This window comes from Podarcis tiliguerta, assembly GCF_965153285.1.
Source record: "Podarcis tiliguerta genome assembly, chromosome: 2".
Lineage (NCBI taxonomy): Eukaryota > Metazoa > Chordata > Lepidosauria > Squamata > Lacertidae > Podarcis > Podarcis tiliguerta.
The window spans coordinates 12,201,039-12,214,938 of NC_139535.1; the positions used below are offsets into that span (position 1 = coordinate 12,201,039).

Consider the following 13,900-nt stretch of genomic DNA (forward strand, 5'->3'; position numbering starts at 1 on the left):
TCAGTTCTTGAAGACGTGGGACATTGGCAGAGCAGGCCTAGCGCTGCTCTCCTCACACCGGCAAGACTCCAGGCCTTGGGGCCAATCACACGCCATATTGGAGGGTGCTGTTCATTTTGATGCCGTGCCTAAAACTCTGCCCCATTCTGAGCACTGGACGAGGGCAACACTGGCCTCTGCCCCTCTTTCCTTCCTCCCCTCCTCTGATGCCCGCTCACGTTTCTGCCTCCCAAAGGCTTGCACAGCTATTTATTGCAGCAGCCCTGGCTACAAGCTCCCCAGGTGCCTATGGGGCTGGCCAGGGGGCGCTGGTTGCCAGGAGCTAAAGTGGCCTTGCAGTAAGCAAGCAGGAGAATGGACAGAGCAGTGGGAGGCCGGGCAGACAGGCAGGTGCTGCGCTTGCCTTTCTTATTGAAATAAATAAATTAAGGTCTTATATATATATATATAATAAATGTTCATAAATGTACCTAGCAAACAAATACATAAATATATAAACCACATGTCCGAAGCAGCACAGGAAAGCAGTCCTGGAACCATTTTGGCTCCCAGACTGACCAAATGTTTTCTCTGCGAGGTCAAAGGAAAATGGAAAAGGCTCCCCATTGTCTTCTCATTCACAAAACCTGTCTTAAGTGTATTATCTGTGTATGCATAGGGTGAGCCTGTGACCTGGCTCAGGAACTAAGTATTTATCATTACAAAAGACTGGCCAGGCTCCCCAGGGTATCCAATCAAGTAAGCATTAACAGGTAACTTGCCAGACAGGAGGTAAACAAAGCACTCAGATTTCTGCTGTAGATCACCCTTTCTGTGATGTAGGTATGATGTATCGGGGGGGGGCTTGAGCTACACCCCTTCTGTGATGTAGGTATGATGTTTCTGGGGGTGGTCTTGGACTCCAAGGCAGGCAATTTACAATGTTTACATAAGGGCGGGCACACCTTTGTTCGGGGTCCTCCTCCTTCTCCTGTGTGTGAAGGGGGCACCCTGTTGCAACAGTTCAATAAAGATCAGGCTTACTAGCTGCTTTGCTCCTCAATATTCTCTGGTTGGCCTCTGTTATTTTCTCCTACCGATGGAGAACCTACAAAGGACTCTATAATGGTTCTTGTGTCCCCCATAAGGGAATAAGGGCAGATTTTCGTTTATTACATTGTGCTTGCTTTGTGCAAGGCCTGCCTGGGAGCTGAGTGCCGGTGCTGAAGTGGAGGCATTTCCACCATGCAGGAGTGGCAGTGCCAATTACTGCCTCCGAAGGTAAAGCGCTGGCTTCATGTTCACCTTTGGCCAGTCTCCGTTGGGCCACTAAAACTGGGGGCATCCTCTTCCCAGGCCCCTGTGGGGCAGTGTGAGGAGGCACCTCTCTTTAGAGCAGGGGGGCAGATCAGAGACCAGGGGAGGTTGAAAAATCAGTACAGAACACAAATTATGTGCCGAATCCAAATGTTATAAAATATAATCATGAACAGTGGTCAAGGCATTGTTTAACGCATGGGTAGGCAAACTAAGGCCCGGGGGCCGGATCCGGCCCAATCGCAGTGAGTTATTACCTCACACTCTATTTCGTCTTTTTTTACAAAAAAAAAAAAATCCTCATAGCAACCCTGCAAGGTAGGAAAGTTAGCTTAAGAGGGAGTGACTGGTCCAACATCCCTTAAGTGAACCTGGACCTTAGTCAGTCCACTTCTAACCATGATACCACACCACACTGGCTCTCTGGTACGAATTCTTGGCTGAATAAATTATAAAACCACAGTAGCAAATTCAAGCACACATGAAATTCACATACACAGACCATGCATACATACAGTGGTACCCCGCAAGACGAATGCCTCGCAAGACGAAAAACTCGCTAGACGAAAGGGTTTTTCGTTTTTTGAGTTGCTTCGCAAGACAAATTTCCCTATGGGCTTGCTTCGCAAGACGAAAACATCTTGCGCCTTTTTTTTAAACCCGCCAATGCATTCCTATGGGAAACCGTCAATACACAGTGGTGCTTCGCAAGACGAAAAACTCGTAGAACGAAAAAACTCGCAGAACGAATTAATTTCGTCTTGCGGGGCACCACTGTATTTCAAACATGCACTGCAATATTTTCATTGAACCGAGAAGTCCTCGCTCCCAAAACTCCTCCTCGGAACATAAACAGCTGCTTTATACAGAGTTAGACCACTGGTCCATTTGGCCCCAGGGTACAGAGATGGTCGAAGCCCCACTGAAAGTTGTACAGTAGGGATTTTTTTTGCTAGGCATTGCTTTTCCTTTTGGCAGTGCTGAAGCAACGAAAGACCCAGCAGAATTCTCTCCTGTGCCGCTCATCAAGGTAGATGAAACGTCAGTCAAAGGGCTGGGGGCTTGTGAGCAGACTGAACCCAGATTGTGTGCTCACCTGGCTCGGACGGGACAGTGAATTCTGGACAAAGTTGCAGGCTGAGAATTTCTGACACACTCTGTGAATTAAACAGGAAGTTATAACTAGCTTTCTGGTGCAGTTTCATTCATTCAAGATATCCCCCCCACCACCATCTAAAAATATTTCAGCCAACGTGGCTCTTCTCAGCAATTTAGTGCAAATTTCTCCAAATTAACCCATTTATTCTATGCAACGTTGACGCTTTGGGCAAGCAACTTCCCTTACTATGATGTGATCTTGCGTGGTATCCTCACCAATACCTTCATTTTTATACACCCTTTATCCCTCATTTTTGTAAATGTTGTTTGGCTGGAGGACTGCTTCGCAAAATTCAAGCGGGTGCAATTTTCGAAGGCTATAGCCGTCTTCAGTTCGTGTATTGTTTTGGAAAGTAAGAATGCGACAGATCCGGCTTTAAATTTGTGCTGAATCAAATATCTCCTCCATCCCTATCCAGAAGGAGAGCAGGAAACCAAGACAAACACTCCCAACAAGAGACAGTGATGGCTGCTAATTTGGATGGCTTTAAAAGGGGACTATAAGGCTCTCCAGGGATGCGGGTGGCGCTGTGGGTTAAACCACAGAGCCTAGGACTTGCCGATCAGAAGGTCGGTGGTTCGAATCCCCACAACGGGGTGAGCTCCCGTTGCTCGGTCCCTGCTCCTGCCCACTTAGCAGTTCAAAAGCACATCAAAGTGCAAGTAGATAAATAGGTACCACTCTGGCGGGAAGGTAAACGGCGTTTCCATGCACTGCTCTGGTTTGCCAGAAGCGGCTTAGTCATGCTGGCCACATGACCCGGAAGCTGTACACCGGCTCCTTCGGCCAATAAAGCGAGATGAGTGCCGCAACCCCAGAGTCGGCCACAACTGGACTGAATGGTCAGGGGTCCCTTTACCTTTATCTAAGGCTCTCCATGGCTACTAGCCACAATGTCTATTTTCCACCTCTGGTGTGGGAGGCAGTATACTTCTGAATATGCTTGTGAAACATGGACCTCTTATAAACGCCATCTCCAACTCCCCGAAAGATTCCATCAACGGTGTCTCCGAAAAAATTTACACATCACCTGGGAAGTCAGGTGAACTAATGCCAGTGTATTGGAAGAAGCAAATATCACCAGTGTCAAAGCGATGATTCTTCAACATCAACTTCGTTGGACTGATCATATTGTGCGGATGCCTAATTGTCGTCTTCCAAAGTAACTACTCTATTCCAAACTTAAAAATGGAAACAGCGTAATGCTGGTGGTCAACAAAAGAGGTTTAAAGACTGTCTCAAGGCAAATCTTTAAAAATGTAGTATCAACACTGACAACTGGGAAACACTGGCCTGCAAGCGCTCCAGTTGGAGAACAGCCTTTACCAAAGGTGTCATGGGCTTTGAAGACACTTGAACTCTGGACGTAAGGGAGAAACATGCTAAGAGGAAGGCACGCTTGGCAAATCCACACCATGATCAACTCCCGCCCGGAAACCAATGTCCCCACTGTGGAAGGACGTGTGGGTCCAGAATCGGCCTCCACAGTTACTTACGGACTCATTGTTAAAACCGTGTTTATGGAAGACAATCTTACTCGTCTACGAGCGATCGCCAAAGAAGAAGAAGACCTCTGAATATACTTTTGCTGGGAATTGCAAGGAGGAGAGGAGAGGGCTGGTGTGTTCAGGTTCTGCTTGTAGGCATCAAGGCATCTGACCGGCTCCTGCGAGAACAGGCCTGATGTAGCCAAGATGTCTTCTCATGGCCTATACGCTTGCAGAGTGGAGAAATGGGTGGGGGTGAAGAACCAACCTGCCGTAACGAAAGGTGCCAACTTACCAGGCTGGTCGTCGTGAGGTTAATCGCTGGCTGGCACAGGGTCTGGTCCCATATGTCCTCGGGTTTATCCTTTCGGATAATCTGCGGAGGCACCGCCCAGAAATTGGAAGGACAGGACGGGACGCAGATCTGGAGAGAGGGAAAGGAAGGCAAGCGCACGGAACAAACGCTGGAGGGGTTTGCAAAGATTATCGATTACTTTGATCTGACAGAATTTCCAACTGTCGCGTCTGGCAGAGGTCAAGGCCCCAAACTTCTCACTTTCTTTGTTAGGGTTGCCAACTTTTTACAATGGCCCTACTCCTGTGCCATAATCATCTTTCTTATTTATTTATTTATTTACTTATTTATTAATGTTGCAATACATATATGAAATCTTTACATAATGATACATATACATTATATTCATAAATTCACATTTTCACATTTCATTATGTACCCACATTTATCCATTTCTTATTTCTTGCCCTGTGTCTTCCCTCCACCTGTGCGTGACTTCCTTGTTATTATTTTATAATTTTATTATTGATTTTTTCCTCAGGTCTTTATTGTCGTTCTGAATCCTTTTGGACACTTCTTCTTGTTTATTTGTCTTGATTTTTTAATTCCTGAACTGTTTTGTCTAGCTCCTTACTTTTTATTGTCAGGTCTTTTACCTGACCTTGAAGATCTATTATTATTATTTTTAAATTTTGTTCAATCTTATTGTTCATTGAATCCATTTTATCATTTATATTTTTGTCCATGTTAACTATGAAATCTTTCAGATCTGCATTGGGATCAATTTCTGCTGTTGAGTGACTCCTACCTTGGGACCTGGCAGTAACAGTTATTTTAGATTGTATTTTCTTCTCAGCCATCTTGACCTTCCATTTCTTTTTCTTATGTATGCAGGTTAATATGCTTTGGCCCAGATTTGGTTGGTGATGTCTTTAAATAAGACCAGAGCCTCCAAGTAGGGATCTGTCAGATTATGAATCCTAAGTTCTTATTGCTCTTTCGTTATGGATATTCAACAAGATTTATTATTCCCACTACAGTCATACCATGTTACGTTTGCTTCATGTTACGTTTTTTCAGGTTGCGTCCTGTGGCGACCTGGAAGTACTGGAAAGGGTTACTTCCGGGTTTTGCCACTCGGGCATGTGCAGACGTGCAAAATGACGTCACACGCATCTGCAGAAGCAGCGAATCGCAACCCGCGGGTGCGCAGACGCGCCACTACGGGTTGCATTCTTTTCAGGTTGCGAACGGGCCTCTGGAATGGATCCCATTCGCAACCAGAGGTACCACTGTATTTAACCATAGAAGACCAGTCTTGAAAGACCTACACTGGCTCCCAGTACGTTTCCGAGCACAATTCAAAGTGTTGGTGCTGACCTTTAAAGCCCTAAACTGCCTCGGTCCAGTATACCTGAAGAAGCGTCTCCACCCCCATCGTTCTGCCCGGACACTGAGGTCCAGCGCCAAGGGCCTTCTGGTGGTTCCCTCGCTGCGAGAAACCAAGTTACAGGGAACCAGGCAGAGGGCCTTCTCGGTAGTGGCACCCGCCCTGTGGAACGCCCTCCCACCAGATGTCAAAGAGAAGAACAACTACCAAACTTTGAGAAGACATCTGAAGGCAGCCCTGTTTAGGGAAGCTTTTAATGTTTAATAGGTTATTGTATTTTAGTGTTTTGTTGGAAGCCGCCCAGAGTGGCTGGGGAAGCCCAGCCAGATGGGCGGGGTATAAATAATAAAATTTATAAATCTTATTATTAATAGTAATAACAACAGAAGAGATAGAAGACTTGGCTTCAAATATAAAGGATGAGCACATCAACACATTTTTCGTGCCATAATCATCAACAGCATAGCACACAACGGAAGGGTTGTGGCTCAGTGGGAGAGAGTGCATGTGCAGTAGCCCCGGGTTCAATCCCTCGGTGGTGCCTGGAAAGAAGGCTGATGTAATGCAATTTGAAAATCAGCAGTGGGCAGATAAAGTTGAAGGAAAACGAAACAAATGGACATGAGGAAGTGCTTGCTGCTACAGCCAGCTCCATCTCAGGAACCTATCCTGAGCCCGTCCACTCTTCTTACCTGCGGTGTAGGGCACTGCAATCCGCTCATCGCAGCTGATATGACGTTGAAGCTTGTGGCACATTTCATAATGTTTAGGTAAAAAAGGAAAGGTTTGCCCCTGCAAAACACAGAGAGAGAGAGTGAAACAAACCCAGATTAAATAATTAAGAGGGTAGGGAGGAGAGGGGAGGCCGTATCTTTTTCATTTCTTTCTTTCTTATTTATTTAAACTTTATTAACATATAAAACACATACATATACATTTACACAATACACATACACAACACACCACCTTATTTTCATAACATAAAACATAGCTACTTTACTCTGTATAATACCTGCCTATACTGTACATATCAACATACCTACCCCACACAGACACCCACCAAGTGACTTGACTTCCAGCCGTTCTTGTTACACTACTTTATTTTTTCTAACTAACTTAAACACATTTCATTATTTCTTTAATCTCTTGACTTTGCTCTCCTTTCACTCTAATCATTTTCTGGATTCACTCAATATCTGTCAGAAATTCTACTTTCCCCCCATAAATTTTGATGCATTCCTTAAAGATAGCCCGCTCCTTATTCACTTTTTGTATCATATCTCCTCTTATCCTCCCTGTTAGTTCGGCAATATGGAAGTACAGTGGTACCCCACAAGACGAATGCCTCGCAAGACAGAAAACCCGCTAGATGAAAGGGTTTTCCGTTTTTCAATGCGCTTTGCAGGACGAATTTCCCTATGGGCTTGCTTCGCAAGACGAAAATGTCTTGCGAGTCTTTAGATTTTTTTCTGCTCCCCACCCCCTTTTTCTAAGCTGCTAAACCGCTAATAGCCTTTTAGCAGCTAATCCGCTAATCCCTTCTTTAATAGCCGCTAATAGCCGCTAAACCGCTAATAGCACTAATCCGCTAATAGGGTTGCTTCGCAAGACGAAGAAACCGCTAGACGAAGAGACTCGCGGAACGAATTAATTTCGTCTTGCGAGGCACCACTGTATTCCATATGGGGAGGCCGTATCTTAGGCAGGGGCAGAATCAACAATTCAGGGGCAAAGGGTTAGGGTTAGGGTTAGGGAGAAGCTTTTTTCCCCAGGGCAAATGGCAGGGAGGGGCAACGTCCACTGGGGCTGGGGCATGGACAAAAATGGGGTTAAATGCACCCTAGAGTGGTTTAACAATCACAGAACTGTAGAGTTGGAAAGGGACCACGAGGGTCATTTAGCCCAACCCCCTGCAATGCAGGAATCTTTTGGCCAACGTGTGTCTCGAACCCACAACCTTGAGATGAAGAGTCTCGTGGTCTACCAACTGAGATATCCAAGTGCCAATCATTCTTCCCAGGGAGCTCTAAGAACCGCATCTCTGTGAGGGGAACAACTCTCAGCACCTTTGACAGACTACAGTTTACAGGATTCTCTAGGGGAGCCATGATTGTTCAAACTGATATCACGGTGCTTTTAACATATAGTGCAGATGCGGCCAATGCTGAAAATGGGATCATGTACAACTGCCCTGATACCATCAACGTGCACAAATCATCATGAGTCAGGGATGGAAGGAAATATCTGTTTTGAATCTTGAATTTTCCCATTCTATCTCAAATTCCTTACTTTAAAAAGTAGAGTCATCGCCTTGCCAACAAAGGTCCGTATAGTTAAAGCCATGGTTTTCCCAGTAGTGATGTATGGAAGTGAGAGCTGGACCACAAAGAAGGCTGATTGCCAAATAATTGATGCTTTTGAATTATGGTGTTGGAGAAGATTCTTGAGAGTCCCATGGACTGCAAGAAGATCAAACCTCTCCATTCTGAAGGAAATCAGCCCTGAGTGCTCACTGGAAGGACAGATCCTGAAGCTGAGGCTCCAATACTTTGGCCAGCTCATGAGAAAAGAAGACTCCCTGGAAAAGACCCTGATGTTGGGAAAGATGGAGGGCACAAGGAGAAGGGGACGACAGAGGACGAGATGGTTGGACAGTGTTCTCAAAGCTACCAACATGAGTTTGACCAAACTGCGGGAGGCGGTGGAAGACAGGAGTGCCTGGCTTGCTCTGGTCCAGGGGGTCACGAACAGTCGGCACGACTAAATGACTAAACAACAACAACAAATCTCAAATTCCATTCTCCATACTTCTGCAGCGATGTGCAAATTTCTTTCTTTTTTTTTAAAAAAAGTGTGAATTTTCGTGTGAATTTCTCCTAACAAACACATTTTTGAGATGCGTTTTTTGACTAGCAAGAGATTTCCCCTAATATAATGCATTTCTGTATGGTATTTAAGTGACACATCATTATGCATCGGTTGCATGGCAAAGTCTGGATAAGGGAGAATTCTGAAGGATGGCTTTGCTTCCGGGTTCTCATACTGTTTTGGAAAGTGAACGTTTCATAGATTCACCTTCAAATCCCCCCCCCCCCCACATCACGAATGCACAGTAAAAAGGATTACGGGGGGGAGGTGTTGGGAAACTGTGCGATAACTGGTGATAACAGAGTCATGGAGACTGCTCCCTGATTGGTCAAGCTCTCTCAAGGGAGTGATAATTAATGGCCTACTAACTGGAATGTGTAGAGTTCTGTGTGTCAGTGTAGGAGTTGTGAGTCGTATCTGAGAGAGCTAGCATAAGATCCGTGTTCTGTTCCTGTAAATAGTCCACTGTATATAATAAATACCTAACTACAAGTTCCTGGTTCCTGCTTCGTCTATCCTGTCTGCAGCCAAGTTGCCAATTGCTTCCGTGGATTCTGCGTTTACTCTGTTAGGTCTGGCTAAGGTCCTGCAACTAGTCAGAAAGTTGCGAAACACCAAATAGGTTTTACCAATAGGAGGTGGGTGCAAGTCATGTAAAGAAAGACTGGGGAAAGGACACAGCAAATGCGTAAAATGAAGAAGAAAAAGGTGAAGCAGCGGCTTCGTTGGAAGACTTGACTGTCGACAAAAGGGGAAACACAAATATTAGAAGGAAGCAAAAACTAAAAACAAGAAGTTAAGTCGATGAGGAAAAGGAAGCGCAAGAAAATGGCTCTGCCAGGCTAAGGTACGTTTCTGGCCATGGATTCCAGTCTTGTGCGCTTACTAAACACGCTCCCCGTGACAATGCACCCTTCGCCATTGGTTCCCCCTTCTTTCCCATGGGTCTCTGTACCTACCGGTTTTCGCCAATTCCGCAATATGCTCCAGTTGAATTCCTGGGATAAATAGCCTGCCGGGGATCACCGTACAGCCAGGCTAGGATTGAGAGGAAACAAAGGATAATGGGAGTGAGGAAAGGCGCTCGCATTTTTACAGAGGCGCTGTGAGGTGGTGTTGGTTAGGGGTGGACTCAAAGGCGGGACAATAACCAGTGCCATTTTTATAGAAAAAGAGGTGTTGGAACTCAACATGAACACCTCCCTTGTTCTCTTATAATGGCACCTGAGAGGTGCCAGAACTTAGTTCCGGTGATTTCCAGCTGGAAAAAAAGCCTTGGGACATCCTATTCCATACCCTCCAACATTTTCCCGATGAAAATAGGGACATTCTAAGGAAAAGTGGGACATTCAGAAACCAGGACAGCTTCTGTAAATCCAGGACTGTCCCTGGAAAATAGGGACACTTGGAGGGTCTGTGTCAAGGATCAATAACAGAATATTCTTTCAGGTCTCAGGGCATTAGTAAAATACACAGCAAGTTTCTATCTCATAACACTGCAGTTTTTTGTTTTTATGCTGAAGACTCTTACGACTACGGTGTCTGTAAATGGTAAAACACGTCTTAGCACAAAGGGCAGCACTTTGCAACTTATTTACTTCCGCTGGCACTGAACAGAGATTGTGCCCAAAATCAAGCCTGCAAACGAAAACAACCTGAGTGTTTGATTAATTTCTGCAAGACGGTTTATGACTCTTAGGTTATGTATGTGAGGCAATCGTAAGAATAATTCACAAAGGAAACAGTTGAAAAGAAATAAATTAAAAAGCAGATACCAGGGTGAAGGAAGTCAAAACTTTACATTATTTATATTTATGTGGTCTAAATGTTTAAGTTTTGTTGGTTGTAACTTTTACTGTCATTATCTAATTTTTAATTTATTGTTTTTGTTTTGTTTTTCTGTTTTGTTGTTGTTGATCTGATGTATCAATAAAATCTATTTTTAAAAAAAATAGAAGAAAGAAAGAAAACAACCTGAGTGAATTTGGTTCGCATGTCATGTACTGAAACTGGCAGAGCTTCCAGACAAACTGCGTCTGCTTGGCGAAACAATAGCTCCCAATTTGATTCCACCTTCCTTGCCCTCATCTCCAAGCCCTTTTGCTTTTAGCACTACTTACCCAGAATCCCCACCACGATGTAGCCAGCGATGAAAACCGTGAAGATAAAACAGCAGATAATGTCAGTACAGCTCCTGGAACAGAAGGACAGCAGGAAGACAGATCACGGACACGTGTGAATAAATAGCAGAAATGGGGATGGAGGAGTCTGCTCGGAAGAAGAAGAAGAGTTTGGATTTGATATCCCGCCTTTCACGCCCTTTAAGGAGTCTCAAAGCGGCTAACATCCTCCTTTCCCTTCCTCCCCCACAACAAACACTCTGTGAGGTGAGTGGGGCTGAGAGATTTCAGAGAAGTGTGACTGGCCCAAGGTCACCCAGCAGCTGCATGTGGAGGAGAGGAGACGCGAACCCGGTTCCCCAGATTACGAGTCCACCGCTCTTAACCACTACACCACACTGGCTCTCTTGTTTAGAGTAATTCTCCCCTCGTTTTAATTCTTTCTTCCAGGGCTGGGCCTTCAGAGGAATTTAAGCTGTTTATTTCAGGCAGCTTCCTTCATCACCCAGGCATTCTCCAGATGTCCTAGACTACAACTCCCATCAAGCTGGCTGGGGCTGATAGGAGTTGTAGTCCAGAACATCTGGAGGGTGCCAGGTTGCTGAAGGCTGAGCCTAGAGTGAGTGTTTTTGGGGTCCGAGAGCCAGTGTGGTGTAGTGGCTAAGAGCGGTAGTCTCGTAATCTGGGGAACTGGGTCCGCTTCCCCGCTCCTCCACATGCAGCTGCTGGGTGACCTTGGGCTAGTCATACTTCTTTGAAGTCTCTCAGCCCCACTCACCTCACAGAGTGTTTGTTGTGAGGGAAGAAGGGAAAAGGAGATTGTTAGCTGCTTTGAGACTCCTTCGGGTAGTGATAAAGCGGGATATCAAATCCAAACTCTTCTTCTTCTCTTCTAAACAGGCCAGATAAGTGTTGTGTGGTGAAGTTTTCCGTAGGGTTTGGGAAGGAGGAGCCAGAGGAACATTTAAGGGACTAGTCTAGTCCCCCTATTCCACTGACCACACACCACTGGGCCAGAGGGCAAATTTTCTTCACATAACTGAGTCATCACTAGTGATATTGGAGAATATAGGAGACGGGAAGCCAAAATCGCCAATGTTCCCATATCCAGAATGTGAATCAGTCCAGGGAATGTGATCAGCATTTGCTCTCCTTTATTTTATCTTCATTTATTTATTGCATTTATATCTTACCTTTCCCTCCAAGGAGCTCAATGTGGCATACAGTCATACCTTGGTTCTTGAACGGAATCTGTTCCGGAAATCTGTTCGACTTCCAAAAACCAAGGCGCTCAAGACGTTCAAAAACCAAGGCACAGCTTCCGATTGGCTGCAAGGAGCCGCAGGAGACGTTCGACTTCCCAAAAACATTCGCAAACCAGAACACTCATTACTGGGTTTGGGGCGATCGGGAGGCAAACCTTTCAAGTCGCAAGGTGTTTGACAACCAAGGTACAACTGTACATGGTTCTTGTCTTCCTTACAGTGGTACCTCTGGTTACAAACTTAATTCGTTCCAGAGGTCTGTTCTTAACCTGAAACCGTTCTTAACCTGACATACCACTTTAGCTAATGGGGCCTCCCGCTGCCGCCGCACAATTTCTGTTCTCATCCTGGGGCAAAGTTCTTAACCCGAGGTACTATCTCAGGGTTAGCGGAGTCTCTAACTCAAAGTGTTTGTAACCCGAGGCCTTTGTAACCTGAGGTACCACTGTATTTAATCCCACAGGGTTTGAATCCCCACACAGTGAGTGACCTCACACACTGGGTGACCTTGGGCCAGTCAGAACCTCTCAGCATAACCTACCTCACAGGTTTAGTTACAGGTAAGTAGCTGCGTTGGTCTGCCGTAGTCAAAACAAAATAAAAAATTCCTTCCAGTAGCACCTTAGAGACCAGCTAAGTTTGTTATTGGTATGAGCTTTCATGTGCATGCCTACTTCAACTTCAGTGTGCATGCACACAAATGTTCATACCAACAACAAATTTAATTGGCCTCTAAGGTGTTACTGTCGGGACGTGGGTGGCGCTGTGGGTTAAAGCCTCAGCGCCTAGGGCTTGCCAATCGAAAGGTCGGCGGTTCGAATCCCCGCGGCGGGGTGCGCTCCCGTTGTTCGGTCCCAGCGCCTGCCAACCTAGCAGTTCGAAAGCACTCCCAGGTGCAAGTAGATAAATAGGGACCGCTTACTAGCGGGAAGGTAAACGGCGTTTCCGTGTGCGGCTCTGGCTCGCCAGAGCAGCGATGTCACACTGGCCACGTGACCCGGAAGTGTCTCCGGACAGCGCTGGCCCCCGGCCTCTTTGAGTGAGATGGGCGCACAACCCTAGAGTCTGTCAAGACTGGCCCGTGCGGGCAGGGGTACCTTTACCTTTTTAAGGTGTTACTGTAAAGAATTTTTTTATTTTGTTTCAACTACCTCACAGGGTTGTTGTGAGGAAGAAATGAGGAAGGGGAGAACCACGAACGAGCCCCTCGGAGGAAAAGACGGGATATAAACGCAATCAAATAAATGGAAGGGAAATTTTTCAGTTTTATTCACACTTTCCCCTAATTTATGTGGGGTTTTTTATAAGCATTGATTGGAGAACAGCATCATAACATTCGGCTAAGGGAGAACTGTGAAAAATGGCTGCGTTTCAGTTCCCGTTTCAGAAAGGGTCAGTTGGATAGACCTAGCTGCAAATAATAAATAATAATAATAATAATAATAATAATAAATCCCACATTCCTAGTCAGGGATGACGGTAGCATCTGACAACATCTGAAGGGCTACAGGTTCCCTGCAGTTGGAACCTAAGGCTGCCCATTCTCCTCCTTGCCTCCCAGCCGCTTTCAAAGACACCACCACAAGACTGCAGCCAATTCACCTGCCCATGCGCAAAGCGTTTCTTACCTATTTTTGATGGGGCCGTGGAAAGTCGGGTCATGTTTCAACTTGTCCCCTGGTGAGAGAGAGATGGGGGTGGGTAAATCGAGGACAGGAGGAAATATCTACTATGTCCCAGCAAGAAATGTGGAGGCTATGGAATCATAGAATTGTAGAGCTGGATGGATGGGACTCCCAGGGGTCATCCAGTCCACCCCCTGCAATGCAGGAATACTTTTGCCCAACGTGGGACTTGAACCCACATCCTGGAGATCAAGAGCCTCATGCTCTACCAACGGAGCCATCCATGGGTTTATATAGGTTTTCCTGTTCGGACCCAGAGCCACCGCAAAGCCTTTGGAGCAACTTTCTTTCCCCTTACCATGTCAGTTATAGAAAAGCATTTAATTTTACAATTT

At 45.7% G+C, this 13,900-nt stretch overlaps 1 protein-coding gene across 2 annotated transcripts in view; it reads right to left on the reverse strand.

Annotated features, from left to right (window-relative positions):
* SLC44A4 (solute carrier family 44 member 4) overlaps nt 1-13,900 on the reverse strand; it is a 58,476-nt gene that overhangs the window by 23,694 nt on the left and 20,882 nt on the right. For both annotated transcript variants that reach the window (XR_014507548.1, XM_083425236.1), the window contains exons 2-7: nt 13,509-13,557; nt 10,616-10,689; nt 9,455-9,533; nt 6,320-6,419; nt 4,238-4,366; nt 2,393-2,453 (exon numbers count right to left, since the gene is read on the reverse strand). Coding sequence is in view for 1 of the 2 variants with exons in the window: in XM_083425236.1 (XP_083281362.1) it covers nt 2,393-2,453; nt 4,238-4,366; nt 6,320-6,419; nt 9,455-9,533; nt 10,616-10,689; nt 13,509-13,557 (492 nt within the window). In the remaining variant the exon portion in view is untranslated. The remainder of the gene's footprint in view (nt 1-2,392; nt 2,454-4,237; nt 4,367-6,319; nt 6,420-9,454; nt 9,534-10,615; nt 10,690-13,508; nt 13,558-13,900) is intronic.